General features: G+C 43.3%; 1 protein-coding gene across 4 annotated transcripts in view; it reads right to left on the minus strand.

Annotated features, from left to right (window-relative positions):
- Positions 1-13604, minus strand: part of eif2ak4 (eukaryotic translation initiation factor 2 alpha kinase 4) — a 183289-nt gene that overhangs the window by 24170 nt on the left and 145515 nt on the right. For 2 of the 4 annotated variants that reach the window (XM_068039692.1, XM_068039690.1), the window contains 5 exons: positions 12873-12977; positions 12527-12655; positions 11742-11822; positions 5839-5948; positions 3199-3260 (listed from right to left, as the gene is read on the minus strand). In XM_068039692.1, the coding sequence (XP_067895793.1) occupies positions 3199-3260; positions 5839-5948; positions 11742-11822; positions 12527-12655; positions 12873-12977 (487 nt within the window). Of the gene's footprint in view, positions 1-3198; positions 3261-5838; positions 5949-11741; positions 11823-12526; positions 12656-12872; positions 12978-13604 lie in introns of those variants that run through there. The other 2 variants (XM_068039691.1, XR_010975749.1) reach the window with 2 other exon arrangements.

The raw sequence follows: 13604 nt of genomic DNA on the forward strand, positions 1-13604 counted from the left end.
AAGAGATCTGGCAGCTCAAAACTGGGTATCTACGAGGCGCTGTGGACCGTCAGCAGCAGTAGAATTGTATTCAATCACAATCTGTAATCACGTAGCCAGGCATCTCCCCCACTCACCATTACCATGAAGCCAAGGGATCAACCCTGGTTCAATGAGGAATGTGGGAGTAAGTGCCAGGAGCAGCATCAAGCATTGCTGACAATGAGATGTCAGCCTGATGAAGCTACAACACCAGCTTACGTGTATGATAGATAGTGAAAGCAGCATGCTAAAGACAGAGCTAAGCAATCCCACAACCAACAGATCAGATCAAAACTCTGCAGTCCTGTCATATCCAGTGGTGAATGGTGGTGGATAATTAAACTACTAACTGGAGCAGACTCCACAAACATTCCCATCCTCAATGATGGCAGAGCCCAGCATGTCTGTGCAAAAGTCAAGGCTGAAGCATTTGTAATCATCTGCAGCCAGAAGTGCCAAGTGGCTGATCCATCGCAGCCTCCTTCAGCATCAGAGATGCCAGTCTTCAACCAATTCAATTCACTCCATGTGATATCAAGAAACAGCAGAGCGCATTGGATACATCAAAGGCTATGGGGCCTGACCACATCCCCAGATTAGTACTGAAGCCTTGCGCTGAAGCCAAGCTGTTCCAGTACAGTTACAACACTGGCATCTTCCCGACAATGTGAAAAATTGCTCAGCTGTAGCCAGTCCACAAAATGGACAAATCCAGTCCAGCCAATTACCGCCCCATCAGTTTACTCTCAATCATAAGCAAAGTGATGGACGGTACTATCAAGCTGCACTTACTCAGCAATAACCTGCTCACTGATGTTCTGCTTAGGTTCTGCCAGGACCACTCGGCTCCAAACCTCATTACAGTCTTGGTCCAAACGTGCACAAAAGAACTGAATTGCAGAGCTGAGGTGAGTGACTGTGCTTGATACCAAGGCAGCATTTGAACATGTGTGGCAGCAAGGAGCCTTAGCAAAACTGAAGTCAATGGTATGATGGACTGGTGGTAAGTGGTGTGGGTCGCTTCCACGTTCCACCTCCCAACTGCATGAAGATAGTATTTTGTTAAAAAATGGTGGGTCAGTCCCTGAATATTTTTAGGGTAAAATAAACAGAAACAGGTTTTCTCATAGATTTAAAAAAAGGTTAAAGTTTTTATTTAAAAAGTCTTACAGAACCTTTGTTAGTTCATTCCTGTAGATAGGAGTCATTAACATGTAATGGGCTCCTTTCAGTTTCAATGGGTTTGCCCCAGAGCTAATTCAGATGCAGTTAATGAGTTTCATCTTTGCAGACAGGCTTGTTTATTGATAGTACGGGAGGGGTCACCTGACCTCTTCTCCATTTTATCTGTGGTACAAATGTGCCCATTTTCTTGTGGTTCAGGTTAACAGTTAATTTTTTATTCCATAATTCCTCCCATTCATTATTTATTTCATCATGGCTCCTTCCAAGCATGACAATGGGAATTGGGGGAGGAATCCCCACTGGCTGGAGTCATACCAAGCACAGAGGAAGATGGATGCAAGATGGAGATGGCTGTTGGAGGCTAATCATCTCAGTGCCAAGACATTGCTGCCCAAGTTCCTCAGGGGAATGTTGGAGCTCCTACCATCTTCAACTGCTTCAGTGACCTTCCCTCCAGCATAAGGTCAGAATTGGGATGTTCATTGATGATTGCAGTGTTCAGTACCATTCACAACTGCTCAGATACTGAAGCAGTCCGTTTCCGCATGCAGCAAGATCTGGACAACATCCAGGCTTGGGCTGATAAGTAACAAGTAACATTCGCACCACACAAGTGCCAGGCAATGACCATCTCCAACAAGAGAGAATCGAACCATCTCCCCTTGATATTCAAAGGGATTACCATCACTGAATCCCCCACTATCAACATCCTGGGGTTACCATTAACCACAAACTTAGCTGGACCAGCATATAAATACTGCGGCTGGGAACTCTGCAGTGAGTAACTCACCTCTTGACTCCCCAAAGCCTGTTCACCAACTACAAGGCATAAGTCAGAAATGTGATGGAATTGCCAATTGCCTGAATCTTTGTGTCTCCAACAACACTCAAGAAGCTCGCCACCATCCAGAAAAAACAATCCGTTTGATCAGCACCCCATCTATCACCTTAAGATACATGACGCTGATGAAATGTTTGTTGACAGATATATACAGACAGACCATCAGGGGTGGGGAGCTGCAAGGAAATAGTTAATTCTTAACTTTTAGTTTATGCCTGCAAAGTGAGTTTCTCTTACAATGCAGGAAATGTCAGTCCAATTGCATGGAAATAAAAGGCAAGGCAATGATTTAGCTGATAAAGTTTCAGGAAAAATAGACTTCCTTTGTTAGATGAAATGGCTGCATCAAGTTCCATATGTTGTGCAGCTGTGAGACAGGTTAATTCCAGAGCTTGGACAGCCAATTCCTCCAAGAACATCGTTGAGGAATTTGATCTTGATAAAGTATTGATAAGGTTTTTGTGAAGCCTTCTTGTTAAAACTGAAATTCATTAAGCGGACAATGGGATGAAGTAATCCTTTAGAAAAATATGGATTCTCATGTAGCCAGAGTGAAAAAAAGACATAAAAAAAGAGGGGTGTTAGAATAGTTACTTCAGAATTGTTAAAGGTTCCACTAGTCCATCCTCCCAAGTCCAAGAACTGTGATGCAGTGAATTCTACAGGACATTTTATCATAAGTGTGAACCTGAATGGATGTGTAATTATTATTAGTAATGGCCATCATTGCATATGTGTAATTGTTGGAATAATGGTCATCATTGTATGCTTAATTCCTATGAAAGCCAATATGTGTCTTATGGAATAACAAATTTGTAAGCGAAAGAAACATCCATTCCTTAACGGCACTATTGATATTACAGGCACACCACCGGTTTTCAAGACAGAATTGCAGAACATAATCCCCGAAATACTAACAAAAATGACAAATTCAGGATGTGAAATGGAACTGGACTCATTCAATCGTAAACCAGTGGTCCCAACCATGGGGATTCATTCATACATATCTATTATTTCACCCATTGCCCCACCCTCCCCATGAGAGACTGTTACACTATCCTTTATCAGCTGCTACACCTTACATTATAAGTGGAAGTGCGGTACATGTGTTAAAAACATGACGCCACTTGGTCACAGGACGGTTGTGGTACCTGTAACACTGCAGAGTGATCCCTTCGGGTTCTGTGAAGAGGGGCTCTCTGGAGTTTCCCTGCTTAAAATAAAACACAAGGAAATAAGCTTGTTAACAGAAAGCAACCTAGAGAAAGTAGGCTCACATCAAGAGCAATAATCATTTCCCTTTTAAACTTCTGGCATTGGGCAGAAATGAGAGCTCAGAGAAATTTATCCTTCGAATCTTAAGCAAATTATTTCCTTTCTTTTCCCCCCACTGAAGTATCAGTCAGTCATTAATCCAAGCTGCTCGAGAGTCGAGCAAGGACAGGACAGTAGTTGGTTCTGGTTGGGCCAAGCTGATGGTCAGTTTTCAGGAATGCATGCCATTTACTTTTCTTTCTTTTGCAAGACAATTCATCAAAACTTCTCGTTTCAATAAGTTGCTCCCGATTTGGCCACTCTGCTGCAAGGAATGATATCTTGGCTTACGCGTAATATAACCAGTAGTGATGAAAGAGGTCCGTTACACAGGTTGGGACAGGAAACTCTGTTGCTTTTCTCCTCTGAGAGGCAACCATCTCTCTCCTCATCGAAATGATGAAACTCAGCTTAAGACATTTAGAGGATTTAGTTTCAAATCAAAGGTCTAACTTTTAAACTACAATACAAAGGGAAAATAAAGGACTTCTATACTTTGTTAGGAGAAATCATTGAATAGTTACAGGACAGGAGGCTGCCATTCAGCCCATCGTATCTGCGCTGGCTCTCCATGGAGCAACTGAGTCCTACTCCACCACTCTTTGCCCGTAGCCCTGCAATTCTTTTCTTCAACACTTAAGCAATTCTATTTTGAAAGCCCTGACTGTATATGCCTCCACCGCACTCTCAGGCAGTGCATTCCAGATCCTAACTACTCACTGTATAAAAAAGTTCTTCCTCGTGTCGCTGTTGGTTCTTTTGCCTGTCACCTTAAGTGAATCCTCTGGTCCTGAATCCCTCCACTAAAAGGAATGTTTTTTCTCTGTCCAGACCCCTCATAATTTTGAATACCTCTTTCAACCTTCTCTTCTCTAAGGAGAACAACTCCAGCTTCTTCAATCTATCCTTTAAGGCCAAACTAGAGTTTTATAAAAGTTGATCATAACTTCCTTGTTTTTGCACTCTATGCCTTGATTTGTAAAGCCCAGGATCTCACATGCCCTTTTACCATTTTCTCAAACTGCCGTAACAACTTCAATGATTTGTGCACATATACACACAGGTCTCTCTGTTTCTATACCCACTTTAAAATTGTATTCTATTTTATATTGTCTGTCCTCGTTCTTCCGACCAAAACGCATCACTTCACACTTCCCTGCATCAAATTTCATCTGCCCCATACCCACCCATTCCACCTGTTTATGTTACATTGGGGTCCATCACCATCCTCCTCACAGTTCACCATATTCCCCAGTTAGAGGAGAGCGATGCCTCAAAAACGCGGTGCTAAGATTTTCCAAACTGCAGTACTGCCGAAAAGTGCAATAACACTAGACATTACATTCGATTCCAAGCATTATCAATGACCCTTCACTGAATCAGTGTAAACATGGCAGAAATTCTGATATTGTTGACTGCACCAGCGCTAGATCCACACTGGAACTCTAACGACATGCCCCATCCCCTTCAATATTTTTACTCCAAATGCTTACCACTAGGTAGCGCAGTACTTGCACATGCGCAAATGTAGCCTCATGCATTGAAATGTCATTGTCTGCAACGTTTTCGGCAGCTGTCAGTAGTAAAGCTGGCGCTGCTCAATTTATCACAAAAACAAATGAAACCCAAATCCCCAGTGGCTGCTAACGCCACCTCCATCCCACCCCCAACAGCACACGAGTGCTCACTCCCCACCTCGCCACTTCCTCCCCTCTGCTCTGCTCCCCACTCCCTCCTACTCGCAGTCTCCCTCCACTCCCTATCCTGTCACTCGCTCCCCCCCACTTCCTATGTGTGGGAAAGAGAGACGGCAATTGGGGGACGGAGCAGGGAACAGAGGCAGAATGGGGTGGGGGGGGGGGGGGGAAAAGAGGATTGGAGGTGACAGGGCGGGGAGCGAACAGCGAGCAAATGTTACAGTATGCGATGGAGTTTTCGCACGAATGCACACATTAGTCCTGGTAAACTGGGTGCTGACGTAGGCTGCACATGCACAGCACCATACTGACAGGAAGAGTCCATTCTGCGCATGTGCGAAGCTGGGAGCGCTCTGGTTACATCGGCGCTGGGCTGCATGGTCAGGAGTCACTTTGTTTACTTAATTCCCTCAAACACTGTGGTTCACTCAGATTGAACAGCCCATTGTGGATAATCCACAGTCTCACAGCAACAAATGGTTAGCAATGAAAACAACTTCAAGATTTGTTTCTGCCCTTTGCCCTTACGCTTCCAGTCCTAATCCTGATTCTATTCCCTTTGGTTCTGATTCACAAATCAATGCAATATTCATTTGTTATTTACTCTCATGTATTTCAGAACTATATCTGACCTAGTATTCTCTACTCTAGTGAACACAGCCCTGATCTCCAAGTCTCACCACCAGCCCTACTGGCTGGTACCATTAATGACCCGATACCATATATCAAGTCCCTGCCAATCAGAAACATTTGCCCTCTGATCCACAGAATGACTCTCACCTGTTGCTCTTTTCCTCTGACATTTTCAACATGATTTTCTGGAAGTGCTCCACTACATCCTTTTCCAGAATCCGTTTTTCAGTCTGCTTATCCTTTTCAAATGATCTCACCTGAAAGTAGAAGATGAAAAAAATCATCACACCATGAGAAACCCTCTCTGCCTCACCACATCCATGAAGCTGGGGGCTCCTCCCTATATGTGGGGTGGGGTGAATTCCCCCGAATACCTCCGCGAACACCTACAGGGTCTCTCTCCCATGCAACCCCGCTTCCCACCAATGACATATAGGGTCGCCAACCCATCCACCCAGTGACCAACACACTGGGGTTGGTGGGGGTGGGGGGGGAAGCAACTCTAAAAGACCCTATCGACCAGACACAGGGTCTCCACCCCAACCACCACCTCAGCAACAACCACACAGAGGGTATCACCCCACCACTCTGCAACCACATACAGGGCCTCCCTCCCTCACCCACCAACCACACATTGAGGCCCCCCCAAGCTCCTGTCTTAAGCTGAGATAAACCATAACACCACCAGGTTCAGCAAGGAGACTGGTTGTTCTCTGTATAGATTGGTGCTAACTCATGTGATGTTAAACCAAATCTTGTTTTACAGATCTGATTGCAGATATTACATATGAAGTCACTGTTGGAAGGGTGGGTGATGGCACTGGTTTTGCAGCATGCTTGCTTAACCTGTAGAGACCCGACTCCGATCTCAAATGTTGAGATTACTTGATGACAGACACTTCTCCATTTGGAACAGTTCATGGTTGGTTTTTTTCCAACATAGTGGGTCCAATTTACAGGCTGAGATTGACTTTCAGAATATCCTTTTATCCAAATTTGGGACTTCCTACAGTGCTGGTTCCCATGCTCAGCTGGCTGTAGAATACCAACTTTGTTATGCAGGAGTCCTGCATGCAAACCACATGGCCGACCCAGTGATGCTGAGCTCTGATGAGCATGCTCTCGATACCAGGTATGTGGAACGTTGCAAGAACTTTAGTGTTAGGGATTTTGTCTTGCCACTTGATGTTACAGATAGATCTTAAGCAGCAATGGTGGAATGCATCTAGTTGCTTTATGTGGCGCCAGTGGGTTGTCCAGGCCTCACAGCCATAGAGAAATGATGTAAGAACCACTTCCTGGTAGACTTTGATCTTTGTTTTGAGACAGACTCCATGCTCTCTCCAAAGCCTGTGGGTGAGCCTGCCAAATGCCGAGCTTGCTTTTGCCAGGCGATGGGCGATTTCATCATCCAACGTGGTGGTGGTGCTGGAGAGGATACTCCCAAGATAGCAGAACTTCTGAACTCAGTTGAGTGGTGTATTGTTGATTGTGATTATGGGGTCTTGGAGTTTGTGGCCAGGGGCAGATTGGTACAAGATCTCAGTCTTTTTCAGACTTATTGTAAGACTGAAGCATTTTGAGGCTCGGGCAAAGCAGTCAACAAGCACCTGGATGTCCACCGGAGTATGTGCTATGATAGCACAGTCGTTGACAGACAAGAGTTCACTTAGTGGCTGTTCTTTGATCTTTGTGTCTTTGCAGATTGAAGAGGATGCCATCTGTCCTGAACTGAATGTGTACTCCTATGTCAAGATCCTTGAGTGAGAGCATGGCCAAAAAGTGGATGGCAAACAGAACTGGACATTATGCAGCCTTACTTGTTGTCATTAGGTGACAGGAAAGGCATCTGATAAATTACCATTATCCTGTCTTAAACTCAGATAAACCATAACACAACCAATTAAAAACCTTGGCCTGTAATTTCAAACCAGAGAAAAGAACAAATTGTTGTTGTTGATGCAATGGTAGGCATTGACTCAGAGCTTCCACATGTAATTTCATGTCATTTAATCCCCACGGTACCATAATCAAACCAGGAACTGTAATCCCTTTACTGGCATCCTATTAATGAGAAAGAAAAATCGCAAAACACTCCCAACAAAAATACTTGCCCTCACTGGGGCCATGGTGGTTTAGTGGTAATGTCACTGGATTAGTAATCCAGAGGCCCAGGCTAATGCCCTGGGACACTGGTTCAAATCCCACCGTGACAGTTGGTGAGATTTTAGGGCCTGTTTCAGTGCTGTATCTCTAAACTAAACATATATAGGGACAGGTGGGGATGTGGTAGGAATATGGGATTAGTGTAGCATTAGTATAAATGGGTGGTTGATGGTCAGCACAGACTCGGTGGGCCGAAGGGCCTGTTTCAGTGCTGTATCTCTAAACTAAAACCAACGGAGAGATTTCTAACTGATTTAAATATCAATGAGAGTCATTAGACGCTCTGGTTACCACATCTCAAGACTGAGCATGCGCCGTATCTTTAATATGTGGGACAGACTCTCATCAAGGCTCTTTATCTGAATGCGCGAATCATATGCAATAAGATAGGTGAACTAGTGGCACAAACAGATAAATAGTTTAGATCTAATCACCATTACAGAGACATGGCTGCAAGGTGACCAATGTTGGGAAATAAATATTCCAGAGTATACAAGATTTCGAAAAGACAGACAGAACGGAAGAGGAAGAGTAGCTCTGATGATGAAGGATAACATAGAACAGTAGTGAGAAAGGATCTTGGCACAAAAGGTAGAATCAGTATGGGTGGAAATTAGGAATAACAAGGCTCAGAAAACGCTGGTGAGAGTAGTTTCTAGGCCCCGCTAACAGTAGTTACACTGTTGGACAGAGCTTTAAACAAGAAATTATTGGAGCTTATAATAAAGGCAATGTAATAATTGTGGGGGACTTTAATCTTCACATAGACGGGACCAATCAAATTGGCAAAGGTGGCCTGGAAGACGAGTTTGTAGAATGCTTTTGTGACAGTTTCCTGGAGCAATATGTAGTGGAGCCAAATAAGGATATTTTCAATCTAGTACTGTACAATGAGGCAGGGTTAATAAGTAATTGCATTGTAAAAGATCCTCTGGGAAAAAGTGATCATAATACAATTGAATTCTATATTAAGTTTGAAAGTGACATACTCCAGTACCAAACCCGAATCTTAAACTTAAACAAAGCCAATTACTTCAGTATAAGGGGAGAGCTGGCTAACGTTGATTGGGTAAATAGACTAAAATGTATGACAATAAATAAATAAATAGTGGGAAACATTTAAAGAAACAATTCAAAATGTTCAACAAAAGTACATTCCATTAAAAAGCAAAAACTCTGCAAAAAAAGATCCATCCGTGATTTACGACGGAAGTTAAGGATAGTATCAGATTAAAAGAAAAGGCTGACAATGTTGCAAATAATAACAGCAAGTCTGAGGATTGGGAGTGTTTTCAAAACCAGAAAAGGGCCACCAAAAAACTGATAAAAAGGGAAACAAGTAGAATTAGAGTAAACTAGCCAGGAATATAAAAAAATAAATCGTAAGAGCTTTTACAAGTATATAAAAAGGAAAGTAGCTAAAGTAAAGGTTAGTCCCTTAGAGGCAGAGACAGGAGAAATTATCATGGGAAATGAGAAAATGGCAGAGACATTGAACAAATATTTTGTGTCTGACTTCACAGTAGAAGACACAAGTTACATACCAGAAATAGAGGGTAACCAAGGGTAATAATAGTGAGAAAATTAAGGTAATTAATATCAGAGAAAAAATGCTGGAGAAACTTAAGGGGCTAAAAGTCGACAAATCCCCAGGACCTCATGGCCTACATCCTAGGGTTCTAAAAAGAGGAAGCGGCAGAGATAGTGGATGTGCAGGTGATGATTTTCCAAAATTCCCTATATTCTAGAATGTTCTCCGTTGGAAATTTGCAAATGTAACACCTCTATTCAAGAAAGGAAGGAGAGAGGAAACGGGGAACCACAGGCCAGTTAGCCTGACATCAGTCATTGGGAAAGTGCTGGAATCTATTAATGACCAGACAAAGTCAACATGGTTTTACAAAAGGCAAATCGTATTTAACAAATTTATTACAGAATTTTTTGAGGATGTAACTAGTAGGGAAGATAAAAGGGAACCAGTAGATGTAGTATACCTGGATTTCCAAAAGACATGCGATAAGGTGCCACACAAAAGGTTAATACGCAAGAAAAGGGCTCATGGTGTTGGGGGTAATATATTAGCATGGATAGAGGATTGGTTAACAGACAGGAAGCAGAGAGTAGTGATAAATGGGGCATTTTCAAGTTGGTAGGCTGTAACTAGTGGAGTGCCACAAAGATCAGTGCTGGGGCCTCAGCTATTTAAAGTCTACATTAATGACTTCGGCAAAGAGACAGAGAGTAATGTACCTAAGTTTGCTGACAATACAAAGCTAGGTGGGAACGGAAGCTGTGAGAAGGACACAAAGAGGTTGCAAAGATATATGAACAAGTTAAGTGAGTGGGCAACAAAGTGGCAGATGGACTATAATGTGGGGAAGTGTGAGGTTATTCACTTTGGTAGTAAGAATGGAAAAGCAGAATATTTTTTAGAAGGCGTGAAACTTGTAATGTTGATGTTCAGAAAGAATTGGGTGTACGTGTACAAGGAACATAAAGTCAGTATACAGGTACAGCAAGCAGTTAGGAAGGCAAATAGCATTTATTACACAGTGCAAAAATAAAGAGGTCTTGCTACAATTGTACAGATCTTTGGTGAGACCACACCTGGAATAGTGTGTGTAGTTTTGGTCTCCACTTTTAAGGAAAGATATATTTGCTTTGGAGGGGGTACAGTGAAGGTTCACTAGATTGGTCCCTGGGTCAAGAGGGTTATCCTATGATGAGAGGCTGAGCAAATTGGGCATATATTCTATGTAGTTTAGAAGAATGAGAGTTGATCTCATTGAAACATACAAGATTCTGAAGGGGCTTGCAGGGTAGGCACTGCAGTTATTTCCCCTAGTTGGGGAATCCACAACACTGGGGCACAATTTCAGGATAAGGGGAGAAAGTTTTTCACTCATAGGGTCGTGAATCTTTGGAATTCTCCACCCCTGAGGGTTGTGGATGCTCCATTGTTCAGTATATTTAAACTGAGACAGCCATAGTTTTGGTTTCTCAGGGAATCAAGGGATATGGGGAATAGGCAGGAAAGTAGAGTTGAAGGTGAAGATCAGCCATAATCGTATTGAATGGTGGAGCAGACTCGACGGGCCGTATGGTCAGCTCCTGCTCCTATTTCTAATGTTATGTTCTTAAAAATAGAGTCAGTGCTATAATTGGATTTATCCTCTGGAAAGGTTCTAGATGGGTATCGGGGTGAGAGTATGTTTGTAAATGCAGGGGATAGACAATCACCATCTGAGAATACCGTAATTCCAATCTGCTACTGTTATGGAAATGTCATCTGCTGAATTAAACCAACCAGGAAGGGTTCAATAACAGGCTGCAATTATAATATTGGAGTCGCCTTCAAATACAGAAGTCTAGGGCGAAGTGAAGAGGGAAAGTTTAGGCAGAACTTTCATCTTTCTGCAGCTTTTAATCTTGCTTATTCAATTCTTTCTCTTTCTCCTCTCCCACTCCATTCTTCTCTCCTAAAAGTGCAAGACTCGTGCAGCAAAACTGTGTAGTGCAAATATCACAGTAATTGATACAAAACAATCTTAAAATATTCGGTGTTTCTGAGCAGCAGCCTGAAACTTACGAACAAGTTCCAATCTGCAAAGTTATTGACTAAATGACTATTGAACTCCAAATGATCCATGTAACTGTTCACTTAATACCAATTAGACTTTGTGGCCTTCAATGGATGCAGTTCCAAGTAGTAGAATAATACATTGTGCGTGTGTGCGTGCATAGTGTAACACTCCTGGTCCTTATTAGCAGTGCATACAGTGAGCAATGCCACAGGAGATCCATGCGGACATATTTACTTACAAGCAAGTGGCGTTGGGGGTTTTAACACTGAGATGAATCTTAAAAGTTGAACAGTCTGTTACCTTCACATGTTTACGCTCCTTATCCGAGACTAGGACAGAGTAATTAATTTCATTCTTCCTGCAGTGCTCCTGACCTTCTTCCTGAGATAGAAACAGCCAGCATTGTAACTTAAAACTACAACCACTGGAAATCAGAAATACACCTTCAAGTCACATTGAGCACAGGAAATACAGACAGTTAATACAATATAAACGAAGATTGATTCAGTAAATCTATAACTTGGTATGACACTGAACCATACAGACAGGAAAGTCACAGATTCAATCCCCGGTCATTGCCGAGTTGGCTGATCTCAGCTGGGCTAATGGGAAGTAAAGTGGCCTAGGGAGAGGGTGAAGAGTTCCATCTGTGTTCCCACTCCTGTCACTGTTCAGTGACCACTGTCACACAGTTCATGTGCAGCTGTCAGGTGAAGATGATCTGGCTCAGTTGTGATGCTCCCTCTCTTGAACCTGCCAATGGTCATCTATTTGCACATTAAGAATGGGCAAGGTGCCCGAGGGCCACCAGGGGCCCCAGGGTGATAGCCAAACCTGGGGAAGGGAGCAGTGTCAATCGTGGATCTCTCTGTGACCTCTGCAATGTTGTCTGGATGAAAAGTGCACTGGTGTCAAAGAAAACACTCACTATACAAACAAGGCAAGAAATCATGGTGGTTATCACCCAAGAATTTCTGCCTCCCCTCACCCCGCACCTAAATCAAGCTGCCTGTAGGTCCACTTCCAACAATGGAGCTCCAGCATCCTAAATTATACCAGCTTCCCAATACAACTGCATGTATTACCTGGGAGACGTTGTGCAGCAACTCAGCTTTTACTCCGACCTTCCACAACTTCTTGATGATGCTGATGGCTCTGTCCATCGACATCCTCCCGACAGCAACCACCAGCGTCTCACAATGGCTGAAAGTAGGCTGTAATAGAAGACAGTTGGTTGTGGAGTTATCAAAATACAGTTCACAAAGTAGTCACTGGTACAAATCAAAGGACCAAAAGTCTCTGTGCTGAAGTCCATCTCTCCGTGCCTCATCCCTCACCCTGTCGCTGTCTACTTTTCTGATTTGACCAATATATTACAGGTAAAGCCAGCAAAATGTCAGTGAAATAAAACTCTTGTTACAGATAACTCACCGGCTCAGGTGTGAAACAAAGTGTGGAGATTTTATCCAAGGCAAGGCTGACTCCTACGGCAGAAGGGACTGGTCCTACGACTTGTGGTCTCTGGAACTCTTGGATCTAAGGGAGTGGAAGATGAACATTTTTACAATTCTCATTTCTTGAAAAGAACAATTAGATTTACAACTGTGTTGAACAATTCTGCAAATGGTGGATGAGATAAATGCAGCGCCTGGTGTCTCCCCCATGGTCTGAGATAGCTCCCTGTCTGACTCCTGAACTGGGCTGAGGTAACTGATCTCAGCCAGGGCAACCATTGCCACCACAATTGGCCTCAGTGCTGCTGACGAAGGAGGGAGCGGGGAACAAATCTGCAAGTTCCTAATCCAGTCATCCTTGTGGGAATCTGGATGTGCAGGGATCATTGGGCAAGGACAGAATCAGGATTGGCAGTAACATTGTCCGCTATTGAAGCTGGTGCTTGCTACCATACAGGTGAATAATAATCACTTAGGTGACGCACCAAACGGCTGCCTATGTTGTGCCCAGGGCAAATCAGGAGAGAAAGAAATTAAGGAGCTGTGATAGCAGCTACTATGTATTGCATCATAACCCATGGTAGGTCAGGATGAAGCTGCTTTCAATGCTCACTCTGGAACTAGGCTCAACAGGTGTGTGAACAAAGTCGTGATGCTGCTGCTTTTCCTCCTCCATCAGTTTAAGGCACCTTTCTACCACAACATAACA

Source organism: Heterodontus francisci, chromosome 9, assembly GCF_036365525.1.
Source record: "Heterodontus francisci isolate sHetFra1 chromosome 9, sHetFra1.hap1, whole genome shotgun sequence".
NCBI lineage: Eukaryota > Metazoa > Chordata > Chondrichthyes > Heterodontiformes > Heterodontidae > Heterodontus > Heterodontus francisci.